Here is a 15,000-nt window from a genome sequence, read left to right as displayed (position 1 = left end):
AGCCCCACCCATTCAGCATCGTTCACACCCTCTTAAGCATTAGCCCCACCCATTCAGCATCGTTCACACCCTCTTAAGCATTAGCCCCACCCATCTCTTTAGAAATGTACATGTGAGGCCATGTGCTAAACAGAGTGAGTACAGCAGTAAACAACCAACTATTAAGACTGAATAAAAATAGACTTGGTAATGGATGTAAGATCAATAACAGTAGTGCCAATCCTGTTGGAGGTCAATTAAATAATCAAACCATGCTTTAAATATCAAGTGTTGTCACCGATTTATTTTAGAGATGACACATGAGATGGCAGCAGCTTTCCACCAAAGTGTTTGTGGGTGGCGTCCTGGTAACACTATGGCATTATCCTCTGCGTAGTTGTTGATGAAGTTCACCACTGAAGTTCACCACTGAAGTTCACCACTCGCTGCAAGTCCTCATGCTTCAGGTGTAACCTGTTCTTGTTTGGGCCAACTCTCTTTCTGATGGGAGACATTAGACCATTCTCCTTGTATGAGCAGAGTCAGGTGTGTTCTACAGGTCTTTCTGATGGGAGGCATTAGACCATTCTCCTTGTATGAGCAGAGTCAGGTGTGTTCTACAGGTCTTTCTGATGGGAGACATTAGACCATTCTCCTTGTATGACTGGTGGAGGAGAGTCAGGTGTGTTCTACAGGTCTTTCTGATGGGAGGCATTAGACCATTCTCCTTGTATGACTGGTGGAGGAGAGTCAGGTGTGTTCTACAGGTCTTTCTGATGGGAGGCATTAGACCATTCTCCTTGTATGAGCAGAGTCAGGTGTGTTCTACAGGTCTTTCTGATGGGAGGCATTAGACCATTCTCCTTGTATGAGCAGAGTCAGGTGTGTTCTACAGGTCTTTCTGATGGGAGGCATTAGACCATTCTCCTTGTATGAGCAGAGTCAGGTGTGTTCTACAGGTCTTTCTGATGGGAGGCATTAGACCATTCTCCTTGTATGAGCAGAGTCAGGTGTGTTCTACAGGTCTTTCTGATGGGAGGCATTAGACCATTCTCCTTGTATGAGCAGAGTCAGGTGTGTTCTACAGGTCTTTCTGATGGGAGACATTAGACCATTCTCCTTGTATGAGCAGAGTCAGGTGTGTTCTACAGGTCTTTCTGATGGGAGGCATTAGACCATTCTCCTTGTATGACTGGTGGAGGAGAGTCAGGTGTGTTCTACTGATGCTTATTAAAGACAATTTCAAGATGCAAATATTTTATCATTATTAGATGAGGCTTACCCAGACACACTTGTCTAAATTGATGGGTCATGTCAAAGAGAGGCTATGAACACCTCTCAGCCACATCTAGTTAAGTGGATGGGTCTCTATTGTCTAGACATGTTCATTAAATACAATAGTTGGCTGTAATCAACCCCAGAAACAACAACTTGATGGTTCATGTTATCATCAGGCGATGTGGAGTCTTTTGGTTAGACTTGTAGCAAGTTAGCCAAACAATAATCCCAACCCATACAGTAGCAATATAAATGATTGTAATAGCTAGCCACCATGCATGAAATGATGTAGTATGAATACACTTTAACTTGCAATGAAAACACCTTTCTGACATTAGAAAAAGGTAGCTAGACTCAAACATGGATTAATGCTTCACGTCACGATTGGTTTTTGAAGATGTAATCCGAGGTTTAAAACAACAGACTTCTGTGTTCTCTTTTTGACGACCTCCACATTTGTAATCACTTGGTCAGAATTGTCTCCATCTCCTTCTCATACTCTATTTCCTCTGGGCATTTCACTGATTTAAACTTCTTCTGTGACACCGTTGACCTCTGTTTCTTGCCCCGTCACTGTTATCCAAAAACTCTACAATGTCTGGTTCATTCAGGGCTTTTCTCATTGTCTGATTCATTCAGGGCTTTCCTCAATGTCTGGTTCATTCAGGGCTTTCCTCAATGTCTGGTTCATTCAGGGCTTTCCTCATTGTCTGGTTCATTCAGGGCTTTCCTCATTGTCTGGTTCATTCAGGGCTTTCCTCATTGTCTGGTTCATTCAGGGATTTCCTCATTGTCTGATTCATTCAGGGCTTTCCTCAATGTCTGGTTCATTCAGGGCTTTCCTCAATGTCTGGTTCATTCAGGGCTTTCCTCAATGTCTGGTTCATTCAGGGCTTTCCTCAATGTCTGGTTCATTTAGGGCTTTCCTCATTGTCTGATTCATTCAGGGCTTTCCTCAATGGCTGGTTCATTCAGGGCTTTCCTCAATGTCTGGTTCATTCAGGGCTTTCCTCATTGTCTGGTTCATTCAGGGCTTTCCTCAATGTCTGGTTCATTCAGGGCTTTCCTCAATGTCTGGTTCATTTAGGGCTTTCCTCATTGTCTGATTCATTCAGGGCTTTCCTCATTGTCTGATTCATTCAGGGCTTTCCTCAATGTCTGATTCATTCAGGGCTTTCCTCAATGTCTGGTTCATTCAGGGCTTTCCTCATTGTCTGGTTCATTCAGGGATTTCCTCATTGTCTGGTTCATTCAGGGATTTCCTCATTGTCTGATTCATTCAGGGCTTTCCTCAATGTCTGGTTCATTCAGGGCTTTCCTCATTGTCTGATTCATTCAGGGCTTTCCTCATTGTCTGATTCATTCAGGGCTTTCCTCAATGTTTGATTCATTCAGGGCTTTCCTCAATGTCTGGTTCATTCAGGGCTTTCCTCATTGTCTGGTTCATTCAGGGATTTCCTCATTGTCTGATTCATTCAGGGCTTTCCTCAATGTCTGGTTCATTCAGGGCTTTCCTCATTGTCTGGTTCATTCAGGGCTTTCCTCATTGTCTGGTTCGTTCAGGGATTTCCTCATTGTCTGATTCATTCAGGGCTTTCCTCAATGTCTGGTTCATTCAGGGCTTTCCTCATTGTCTGGTTCATTCAGGGATTTCCTCATTGTCTGATTCATTCAGGGCTTTCCTCAATGTCTGGTTCATTCAGGGCTTTCCTCATTGTCTGGTTCATTCAGGGCTTTCCTCATTGTCTGGTTCGTTCAGGGATTTCCTCATTGTCTGATTCATTCAGGGCTTTCCTCAATGTCTGGTTCATTCAGGGCTTTCCTCATTGTCTGGTTCATTCAGGGCTTTCCTCAATGTCTGGTTCATTCAGGGCTTTCCTCATGATCTGGTTCATTCAGGGATTTCCTCATTGTCTGGTTCATCATCATTATGCAGAAATACCCAATATGGTGGTGGATCTTTAAAATGATCAGCGTTGTTTTTCTCCCAATAGTCCTGATGCCCTTTCTCTACGTTCAGTTTGAAGGAAATTGCTAACTTGGTTTGCGAAATTTGCTAACTAGCGTTCCTGTAGACGTTCAGTCATTGCGCTCTAGTTACCATTGGCTCATGAAATGACATATAAGCTGACAATGGAATTGTTTTAAGATGGTCATACTATGGATCATATAGCAAATTGATATTTAACATAACAAAATGTGTAATAAAATATTTTAGCCTTTGCTACTAAAGCCCATAGAAATGCATTGAACATGTTCACAAATGTCAACAAGGACAGTCAAAAAGTAAATAATAAGAAACAAGGTTTTGAAGGAAATATATACATTTTTTACATATATTTAACACCTTTTTTTGGATCCACCTCTACACAGACGACACCTGTAAACTTCTGGCCCTTCTTTGGACACTGTGTTAACAAACCTCCAAACGAGCTTCAATGCCATACAACATTCCTTCCGTGGCCTCCAACTGCTCTAGGAAAACTAAATGCATGCTCTTCAACCGATCGCTGACCGCCCGCCCGCCCGTCTGGCATCACTACTCTGGACGGTTCTGACAACTACAAATACATAGGTGTCTTAGACTGTAAACTCTCCTTCCAGACTCACATTAAGCATCTCCAACCCAAAATTAAATCTAGAATCGGCTTCCTATTTCGCAACAAAGCCTCCTCCACTCATGCTGCCAAACATACCCTTGTAAAACTGACTATCCTACCGATCCTTGACTTCGGCGAAGTAATTTACAAAATAGCCTCTAACACTCTACTCAGCAACCTGGATGCAGTCTATCACAGTGCCATCCGTTTTGTCACCAAAGCCCCATATACTACCCACGACTGTGACCTGTATGTTCTCGTTGACTGGCCCTCGCTACATATTCATTGCCCAACCCACTGGCTCCGGGTCATCTATAACTCCTTTCTAAGTAAAGCTCAGCCTTATCTCAGCTCACTGGTCACCATAGCAACACCCATCCGTAGCACGCGCTCCAGCAGGTATATCTCACTGGTCACCCCCAAAGCCAACACCCCCTTTGGCTGCCTTTCCTTCCAGTTCTCTGCTGCCAATGACTGGAATGAATTGCAAAAATAGCTGAAGTTGGAGACTTATATCTCCCTCACTAACTGTAAGCATCAGCTATCTGAGCAGCTCAGCTGTAGCTGTACACAGCCCATCTGTAAACAGCCCATCCAACTACCTCATCCCCATATTGTTATTATTTACTTTTTTGCTCTTTTGCACACCAGTATCTCTACTTGCACATTAATCTTCTGCACATCTATCACTCCAGTGTTAATCTGCTAAATTGTAATTACTTCGCCACTATGACCTATTCTTTGCCTTACCTCCCTTATCCTACCACATTTGCACACACTGTATATAGATTTTTCTATTGTTATTGACTGTATGTATGTTTATTCCATGTGTAACTCTGTTGTTGTTTCTGTCACACTGCTTTGCTTTATCTTGGCCAGGTCACAGTTGTAAATGAGAACTTGTTCTCAACTAGCCTACCTGGTTAAATATAGGGGAAATAAATAAATAAATAAAAACCTAAAGAGTAGACCAGAGCCCTATGGCACCCCATTCCCTACATAGTGCACTACTTTAGACCAGAGCCCTATGGCACCCCATTCCCTACATAGTGCACTACTTTAGACCAGAGCCCTATGGCACCCCATTCCCTACATAGTGCACTACTTTAGACCAGAGCCCTATGGCACCCCATTTCCTACATAGTGCACTACCTTAGACCAGAGCCCTATGGCACCCCATTCTCTAAAATAGTGCACTACTGTAGACCAGAGACTGCACCTCATCTAATTCTCCGATGGTCAGTTCCATAGTACTGCTCCTCCATAAGACTGCTCCTCCATAGTACTGCTCCTCCATAGTACTGCTCCTCCATAGGACTGCTCCTCCATAGGACTGCTCCTCCATAGGACTGCTCCTCCATAGGACTGCTCCTCCATAGGACTGCTCCTCCATAGTACTGCTCGTCCGTAGTACTGCTCCTCCATAGTACTGCTCCTCCATAGTACTGCTCCTCCGTAGGACTGCTCCTCCATAGTACTGCTCCTCCATAGGACTGCTCCTCCATAGTACTGCTCCTCCGTAGGACTGCTCCTCCATAGTACTGCTCCTCCATAGTACTGAGGGAAAAAACTATTGAATACATTTCAAAATAAGGCTGTAACGTCACAATATTTTGAAAAAGTCAAGGGGTCTGAATACTTTCCGAAGGGCTGTCAGTGATTAATGCCTAGAGCAGTCACCCACCCTCAAAAATAATGTACAAAAATGTAACAAAAAACACCCCCAAAAAATGATGTACAATATTTAGAGCCCTCTGCCATGTTAACCACTTACCATCAATATTTGCATAACCTTTGTGATTGGAGGATAGCAATGAGGGTTTTCAGATCAGGATCAACTACTCTGATCTCCTCAAGCTCATTAATAATATTATTTTCATATTTGAAGATGGAAAAAAAAGCTAATTCTTTGGCAAATGACAGGATTGACAAGGAGTGAAATGTTAGGTAAAAAGACCAGGCTAATGCAGCCCAGCAGGCAGGTGTCCATCTTCATTTCTTAGACATATTCAGATACAGCTCAAACTCACAGCACAAACTCCATTTGCCGTGTGCTCTCACCAAGCATTTCAACCATAAGCTTTAAGCAACAAGGATCTGCCATGCCTCTGGGCTGCACAACTTTCTGTGGGTAGCTGCCAAGAAACACAACAACAGGGTTTAAATACATTCAAATACAAATTCCATGACCAGTCCTGCATGATTGGTTGTTTCTATGCTTCCTCACCTCCCTTTGTGTCTTTCTCCAGATCATGTGACCAACCAACTGCTGTATGATTGGTTGCTTCTATACTTCCTGACTTCCCCGTTTGTTTTTCTCCAGATCCCTGTCCTCATCAACCTGAGTCAAGATGCAGACGTCAACCTGCCTATCAAACCCCTTATCTTTGCACTGGCCATGGGAGCCTGTCTGGGAGGTGAGTTACAGACAGACAGTCGGACCCACAGACATATAGATGGACTGACCGACCGACAGACAGACGGAACCACTCATCTTTGCCCAATCAAAGCCAATCTGGGATCCAGATAGTGGAGCAGGTGTTTACATTCCTGAATTTGATGTGTTGATATTTTTTTATATACTTTATATATATATATATATATATATATATATATATATATATATATATATATGTGTGTGTGTGTGTGTGTGTGTGTGTGTGTGTGTGTGTGTGTGTGTGTGTGTGGACACCTCTTCGAATTAGTAGATGTGTGTGGACACCTCTTTGAATTAGTAGATTCAGCTTTGCTGACAGTTGTATAAAATAGAGCAAACATCCATGCAATCTCCATAGACAAACATTGGCAGCAGAATGGCCTTACTGAAGAGCTCAGTGACTTTCAACGTGGTACTTTCATAGACTGCCACCCTTTCAACAAGTCAGTTCGCTAAATCTCTGCCCTGCTAGAGCCGCCTCGGTAAACTATAACTGCTGTTATTGTGAGGTGGAAATGTCTAGGAGCAACTACGGTGCAGCCGCGAAGTGGTAGGCCACACAAGCTCACAGAATGGGACCATCTGTCCTCAGTTGCAACACTCACTACGAGTTCCAAACTGCCTCTGGAAGCAACGTCAGCACAAGAACTGTTAGTCTGGAACTTCATAAAATGGGTTTCCATGGCCGAGCAGCCGCACACATACCTAAGATCACCATGTGCAATGCCAAGCGTCGGCTGGAGTGGTGTAAAGCTCGCCGCCATTGGACTCTGGAGCAGTGGAAATGCTTTCTATGGAGTGATGAATCACAATTCAACATCTGGCAGTCCGACAGACAAATCTGGGTTTGGCGTATGCCTGGACAACGTTACCTACCCGAATGCATAGTGCCAGCTGTAAAGTTTGGTGGAGGAGGAATAATGGTCTGTGGCTGTTTTTTCATGGTTCGGGCCACAGCACAGTAACTGAACGTTTGCTGGATCGGATCCCAGAGCTGACAAGGTAGAAATCTGCCATTCTGCCCCTGAGTGAGGCAGCTAACCCACTGTTTCCCGGGCGCAGAAGACGCATTCAGTTGTGCAACTGACTAGGTATCCCCCTTTCCCTTCACTACAATGACATTCTAGATAACATTCAAACTCAGTTTGAGGAAGGCCATTTCCCGTTTCAACATGACAATGCCCTCATGAACAAAGCAAGATTCATACAGAAATGGTTTGTCAAGATCGGTGTGCAAGAACTTGACTGGCATGCACAGAGCCCTGACCTCAACCCCATCGAACACCTTTGAGATTAATTAAAATGTTGACTGTGAGCCAGGCCTAATCACCCAACATCAGTCCCCGACCTCACTAATGCTCTTGTGGCTGAATAGATGCAATTCCCGTAACAATGTCCTAACATCTAGTGGAAAGTCTTCCCAGAATAGTGGAGGCTTTTTAGCAGTAAAGGTGGGGACCAAAACCATGTTAATGCCCATGATTTTGGAATGAGATGTTGGACGAGCAGGTGTCCACATACTTTTGGTCATGTTGTGTATGTAGAAGAATAACAGATGAACTGTCAGCATACTCAGTTGAACTGTTGGCGATTAGTAGTTGCCCTCCAGTGGGTGGAGGACACTCAACCTTTCAGAATTGCAGTAGTGCTCAGATTCCCTGTCCGTTGTCTAATGGCAAATCTAATAGGATTTACCTACTGCGTGTAGTAGTGAGATTCTGCTGGGTCCCAGCCCATTCAGGTGTGGAAAGGAATGAAATTGCAGACCAGACAGGCAAACAGGCTTTATAACGAGATATAACTGATATGTTCCACTGGGTAGAGGTGAGGAGCCATTTTGATGTGTGGCAGAAGAGACCCTCCAAAGAAAGGTCATTCTGTTTCTAGCTCCTGAGCAACTTTGCAGTATTTTTTTATTTTATTGTGTGTTTTTTCTGATATTATTAGCCCAGAATTTTTCTTTGCGTTATTACATACATACGGAAGTAACTTTTGGATATCAGAGCGACGATAACTTACCAGCATTTCGACCAGAAATACGACTTTCCTGAATTGGATCCTTTGTTGGTACCCCCAAGGCGATTTAAGTTATCCCACGGGCTGCTCCAAGACACCGCCGATGGTGAAGAGGTATTCGGAGTGGACTTTAAGTCCGACTCAGGAGGTGTGCACACCGTCCACAGCTTCCGAGTATATTACTCGCTAACTTTCAGTCTCTGGACAATAAAGTAGAGGGCGAGGATCTCCTTCCAGAGAGACATCAGGGACGGTAACATACTTACGAAATCATGGCTCTCTCCGAATATACTGTCCCCATCCATACAGCCAGCTGGGTTCTCAGTTCATTGCGCAGACAGGAATAAAGAACTCTCCGGGAAGAAGAAAGGCAAAGGTGTATGTTTCATGATTATCTACTTATTGTAATAACATACAGGAAGTCCTTTTGTTCACCTGACCTGGAAAACCTCACAATCAAATGCCGACCCTATTACCTCCCAAGAGAATTCTCTTTGGTTATAGTCACAGCTGTGTATGAATATTCTACTTCAAGACGGCTCTCAAGGAACTACACTGGACTTTGTGCAAACTGGAAACTGCAAATCCTAAGGCCCCATTTATTGTAGCTGAGGACTTTAATCCCTAACCGCTAGCCTAGCTAACATTAGCCAGCTCTCTAACGTCAGCGTTAGCCACCCAGCTAACGATAGCCACATAATTTGGAAGTCTTAACATATCATCAGTTTGCAAATTCGTAACATATCATACGAAACGGAGTGTCTCGGATTTACGTGCAGAATAATACGAAATGCTCTGAGACCATATTTCAATATTAGCCTGCAAACATAAGTCATTCCAACAATAAGAATCAATTCATCCTTGACCGGCAAAATAATTGCGTCACACTTTCAATGTCGTCATTATTTTTTAAATCCCTAAAGTGTATAATCAACCTCAAAAAATCTGCTCTTAATTTTTCCTAACACAAAAATGTCAACCCCCATAAAATTTTTTGAAAAGTTGCTTAAACGTGTAAAATGAAAATGTAAATAATAAAACACATCGTTGTTCATCCTCTGGATACAATAACTGTGATATTTGCACAATACAGTTGAAACAAATGGATTATTTTAATTTTAATTTATGTATCATTTTTACATGTAACCATTTAAAACCCAATTGGGTTTTCTATTGGTGTTCTGTTGTTTGGGGTGGATATAATATTATAACATTTTGCCACAAAAAATTATTATTTGACTCTCTAAAATCAAAATGTATTTCAAACAAAATCATGTCTGTCTTTTCACCAGCCCATGTGATGGTGATGGGTGATGGTGATGGGTGATGATGATGGTCGATCTTTCACAAAATCATGTCTGTCTTTTCACCAGCCCATGTGATGGTGATGGTCGATCTTTCACAAGATGTGTTTTTCATTCATGTCAATTTGCCAAAATGTATAATAAAAATAAATAAATTAAACTCATCCTTTAGAATTAGAATAGCAGAATGTACCTGAAATCAATCAGGACATTTGGTTCACAAATGTTGAATTAGTCAAGTCTGTTTTTGATTACAGAGGAAGTGAGACTGTCACGTTCACAACTTTAGAAATCTAATTTTAAATCTTGTGAGGTGACATGAGCACATGACCCTTATGACCACACGATTTAAAACAGTTAACTTAGGGCTCCCGCTAGCGCGACAACCTCCGGTGAAACTGGAGGGCGTGCAATTCAAATAAATAATCATAAATATTATGGATATTAAACATTTAGGTACATCTGTGTCTTATATCGGCTGAAAGCTACTTGTTAATTTGCACTGTCTGGTTTACAGTAGCTATTACAGTGAAAACATGCCATGCCATGTGATTGATTGAGGACGGCGTCCCCACAAAATATTTTCCAACAGGTTTCATAAATTCACATATAATGATTAAATATTCACTTACTTTTTGAAAATCTTCCTCTGATTTGTCATCCAAAAAACATGTTGTTTTGTTAGATAAAATCCTTCTTTATGTCCCTTCAGTTGGCGCCATCAATTTGAGTAATCCACAAGAACAGAAAACAAGATTGTTGTTCACAGTACAATAAACAATACGCCCGTTTGTCTACTATATCCTTGTATTGAACATTTCACTGTTAACTCTTTGTTGTGTCCGTAGGAAACGGAACGTTGATTGGTGCGTCGGCCAATGTGGTGTGTGCAGGCATCGCTGAACAACATGGCTACGGCTTCTCCTTCATGGAATTCTTCAGGTTGGTGCTCCTCTGTAAAACCACACACAGTAGTTTCTGTGATCATATTAAACACAAAAACTATGTTTTAAGTTTAAGTAGACAGGTCTGAAGTTGATAAAGGAAAATTCATATGAGCACCACAAAGCCTAATTTATCCATGCTCTAACAAGGCTTTCTTTTTATGTAGATTGTCTCATTGATAGTTGATATAATTGATAGTAGATTGTCTCTGGGAGTTTGTTTACTCAAAGCCAGTGGCATGTCGTTAGTACAGATTGAAAAAAGCAAGGGGCCTAAACAGCTACCCTGGGGAATTCCTGCTTCTACCTGGATTATGTTTGATAGGCTTCCATTAAAGAACACCCTCTGTGTTCTGTTAGACAAGTAACCCTTTATCCACATTATAGCAGGGGGTGTAAATAAATAACACATACAGTTGAAGTCAGCAGTTTACATACACTTATGTTGGAGTCATTAAAACTTGTTTTTCAACCACTCCACACAATTCTTGTTAACAAACTATAGTTTTGGCAAGTCGGTTAAGACATCTTCTTTGTGCATGACACAAGTAATTTTTCCAACAATTGTTTACAGACAGATTATTTAACTTATAATTCACTGTATCACAATTCTAGTGGGTCAGACGTTTAGATACACTAAGTTGACTGTGCCTTTAAACAGCTTGGAAAATTCCGGAAAATTATGTCATGGATTTAGAAGCTTCTGATAGGCCAATTGACATAATTTGAGTCAATTGTAGGTGTACCTGTGGATGTATTTCAAGGCCTACCTTCCAACTCAGTGCCTCTCTGAGTCAAGACCTCAGAAAGAAAAATGTTGACCTCCAAGTCTGGTTCATCATTGGGAGCAATTTCCAAACATCTGAAGGCACCACGTTGATCTGTACAAACAAGAGTACGCAAGAATATACACCATGGGACCACACAGACGTCATACCGCTCAGGAAGGAGACGCGTTCTGTCTCCAAGAGATGAACGTACTTTGGTGTGAAAAGTGCAAATCAATCCCAGAACAACAGGAAAGGTCCTTATGAGGATGCTGGAGGAAACAGGTACAAAAGTATCTATATCCACAGTAAAACGAGTACTATATCGATATAACCTGAAAGGCCGCTCAGCAAGGAAGAAGCCACTGCTCCAAACCGCCATAAAACCGCCAGACTACGGTTTGCAATTGCACATGGGGACAAATATCGTACTTTTTGGAGAAATGTCCTCTGGTCTGATGAAACAAAAATAGAACTGTTTGGCCATAATGACCATCGTTATGTTTTGAGGAAAAAGGGGGAGGCTTGCAAGCCGAAGAACACCATCCCAACTGTGAAGCACGGGGGTGGCAGCATCATGTTGTGCGGGTGCTTTGCTGTAGGAGGGACTGGTGCACTTCACAAAATAGATGGTATCATGAGGTGGGGAAATTATGTGAATATATTGAAGCATAACCTCAAGACATCAGTCAAATCAAAATTATTTATATAGCCCTTGTTACATCAGCTGATATTTAAAAGTGCTGTACAGAAACCCAGCCTAAAACCCCAAACAGCAAGCAATGCAGGTGTAGAAGCATGGTGGCTAGAAAGGCCACTCCCTAGAAAGGCCAAAACCTAGGAAGAAACCTAGAGAGGAACCAGGCTATGAGGGGTGACCAGTCCTCTTCTGGTTGTGCCGGGTGGAGATTATAACAGAACATGGTCAAATAATAATAATCACAGTAGTTGTCAAGGGTGCAGCAAGTCAGCACCTCGGGAGTAAATGTCAGTTGGCTTTTCATAGCCGATCATTAAGAGTATCTCTGCCACTCCTGCTGTCTCTAGAGAGTTGAAAACAGCAGGTCTGGGACAGGTAGCACGTCCAGTGAAGAGGTCAGGGTTCCATAGCCGCAGGCAGAACAGGCAGAACAGTTGAAACTGGAGGCAGAACAGTTGAAACTGGAGCAGCAGCACGGCCAGGTGGACTGGGGACAGCAAGGAGTCATCATTCCAGGTAGTCCTGAGGCATGGTCCTAGGGCTCAGGTCCTCCGAGAGAGAGAAAGACAGAGAGAAAGAGAGAATTAGAGAGAGCATACTTAAATTCACACAGGACACTGGATAAGACAGGAGAAATACTCCAGATATAACAGACTGACCCAAGCCCCCCGACACATAAACTACTGCAGCATAAATACTGGAGGCTGAGACAGGAAGGGTCAGGAGACACTGTGGCCCCATCCGATGATACCCCCGGACAGGGCCAAACAGGAAGGATATAACCCCACCCACTTTGCCAAAGCAATGCCCCCACACCAGTAGAGGGATATCTTCAAGCACCAACTTACCATCCTGAGACAAGGCCGAGTATAGAACACAAAGATCTCCACCACGACCAAAGGGGAGGCACCACCCAGACGGGAAGATCACGTCAGTGACTCACTCAACCCACTCAAGTGACGCACCCCTCCTAGGGACGGCATGAAAGAGCAACGTCCCTATGTGCCAACGTCACTATGATAATGTACATTTAATGCAGCATTATGACGACTCATTGTCACAATGATAGGGATTAACTGAGCTGGTCTTGGGTCAGGAAATACAGTAGAGCTTACACAATGATACAGACAGGAGAGAGACCACAGGAAATAGAGCTTACACAAGGATACAGACAGGAGAGAGACACAGGAAATAGAGCTTACACAATGATACAGACAGGAGAGAGACCACAGGAAATAGAGCTTACACAAGGATACAGACAGGAGAGAGACACAGGAAATAGAGCTTACACAATGATACAGACAGGAGAGAGACCACAGGAAATAGAGCTTACACAATGATACAGACAGGAGAGAGACCACAGGAAATAGAGCTTACACAAGGATACAGACAGGAGAGAGACACAGGAAATAGAGCTTACACAATGATACAGACAGGAGAGAGGCCACAGGAAATAGAGCTTACACAATGATACAGACAGGAGAGAGACACAGGAAATAGAGCTTACACAAGGATACAGACAGGAGAGAGGCCACAGGAAATAGAGCTTACACAAGGATACAGACAGGAGAGAGACACAGGAAATAGAGCTTACACAAGGATACAGACAGGAGAGAGGCCACAGGAAATAGAACTTACACAAGGATACAGACAGGAGAGAGACACAGGAAATAGAGCTTACACAAGGATACAGACAGGAGAGAGACACAGGAAATAGAGCTTACACAAGGATACAGACAGGAGAGAGTCATCCCTCCTCTCCTCCTCCTGGCCGTGTCATTGCGTAAGCATCTTCTGTGGCCTTTGTCCTGTCCTGCTGTGCATCCTGGGTAAAATAATATGGCTCAGTAGAAAGTGACGCACCTGTCTAAAGGTGACCTCGGCCTATAATGTTAAGAGAGTTTAGTCTCTTCCTGTCTCTAGGGATGACCTGTGTTTTTATGATGTGTCCTCTGACAGACCAGGTTAGGCACCATCCTGCATTATGCAGGAAATGAACTTGTAGTGTATTCAAGGTTTAAAAAGGCTTGTAATTTTCCACTTTTTTAAAATGTCAGAATTGATTGGTCAACGAAAAATGTATCAACCCATACAAAATGTCCACTTTTTATAACCCACGTAGTCATGCATATTTCACAATGCTGCACGATTCTGTTCCTGCTGTGAGAAACTGGGCAAATGAAGATCCTATGCCTCGGTCGGTGTCTCAGCTGACATCTCTATTAATGTGTGGAACATTCCAGTCATGTTTTCTCAGAACCAATTTAAAGTTGGAATCAGTAGTTGTTACATCCATTTTTGGACTTATAAATTCATTATATACTACATATGTCTATTTTTTTAAACTACATTGTTTCTTGAAGAATGTAACTTATAAATGCCTCATGATCTTATTTCAACTGCTGTACCCCATCAGAACCCAAAATAGGAGCTTGTTTTTCTCCAATGTTTGTAAACAATGGAAATGGAAATGTAAACAAACACTATTTAGCCTCAAAACATGCTTAAAAAAATGTTGAAACCTATAATCTTGATATCATGAACGGTCAGTGCTTGCAACCATAGCGTTATGAATTAGACAGTGGTAACATTTCTTCAGCCCCATCCCGCCAAAACACAGGTGACCGCTTTGTAAAGGTTTCAATTAAGGATTCTAGCTTTAATTGAATCCGTACATGATTGATGATGTTTAAGGAACATTATTGGAACGTTAGGGAACGTTATTGGAACAATCATGTCATAACGTCAACGCCATATCTTTGTGAGAGCATTGTGGGAATCTTCCCTGCTTGTTGTTATGGGTGTTTTTTAAATAACGTCTCCATCAACGTTAGCAGAACGTTCCTGTACTGTTTTCTCAGATCCCCTTTTATTGCACATTATGTATGGACTTAAAAAAGTTACTGGTACGTTGTGCCATTAACATTACCTGGAAACGTAATGACAACGTTTGGGGAATGTTCTGTGGTGGCTGC

At 42.5% G+C, this 15,000-nt stretch overlaps 1 protein-coding gene across 1 annotated transcript in view; it reads left to right on the top strand.

Annotated features, from left to right (window-relative positions):
- The window catches only part of oca2 (oculocutaneous albinism II), a 207,960-nt gene that overhangs the window by 185,039 nt on the left and 7,921 nt on the right, over window positions 1–15,000 (top strand). Inside the window, exons 22-23 of the mRNA XM_042322671.1 lie at window positions 6,181–6,274; window positions 10,463–10,556. Of these exons, the coding sequence (XP_042178605.1) occupies window positions 6,181–6,274; window positions 10,463–10,556 (188 nt within the window). The remainder of the gene's footprint in view (window positions 1–6,180; window positions 6,275–10,462; window positions 10,557–15,000) is intronic.

This window comes from Oncorhynchus tshawytscha, linkage group LG05 (assembly GCF_018296145.1).
Source record: "Oncorhynchus tshawytscha isolate Ot180627B linkage group LG05, Otsh_v2.0, whole genome shotgun sequence".
In the NCBI taxonomy this organism is placed as follows: Eukaryota; Metazoa; Chordata; class Actinopteri; order Salmoniformes; family Salmonidae; genus Oncorhynchus; species Oncorhynchus tshawytscha.
This window is presented reverse-complemented; position numbering and strand designations above follow the sequence as displayed.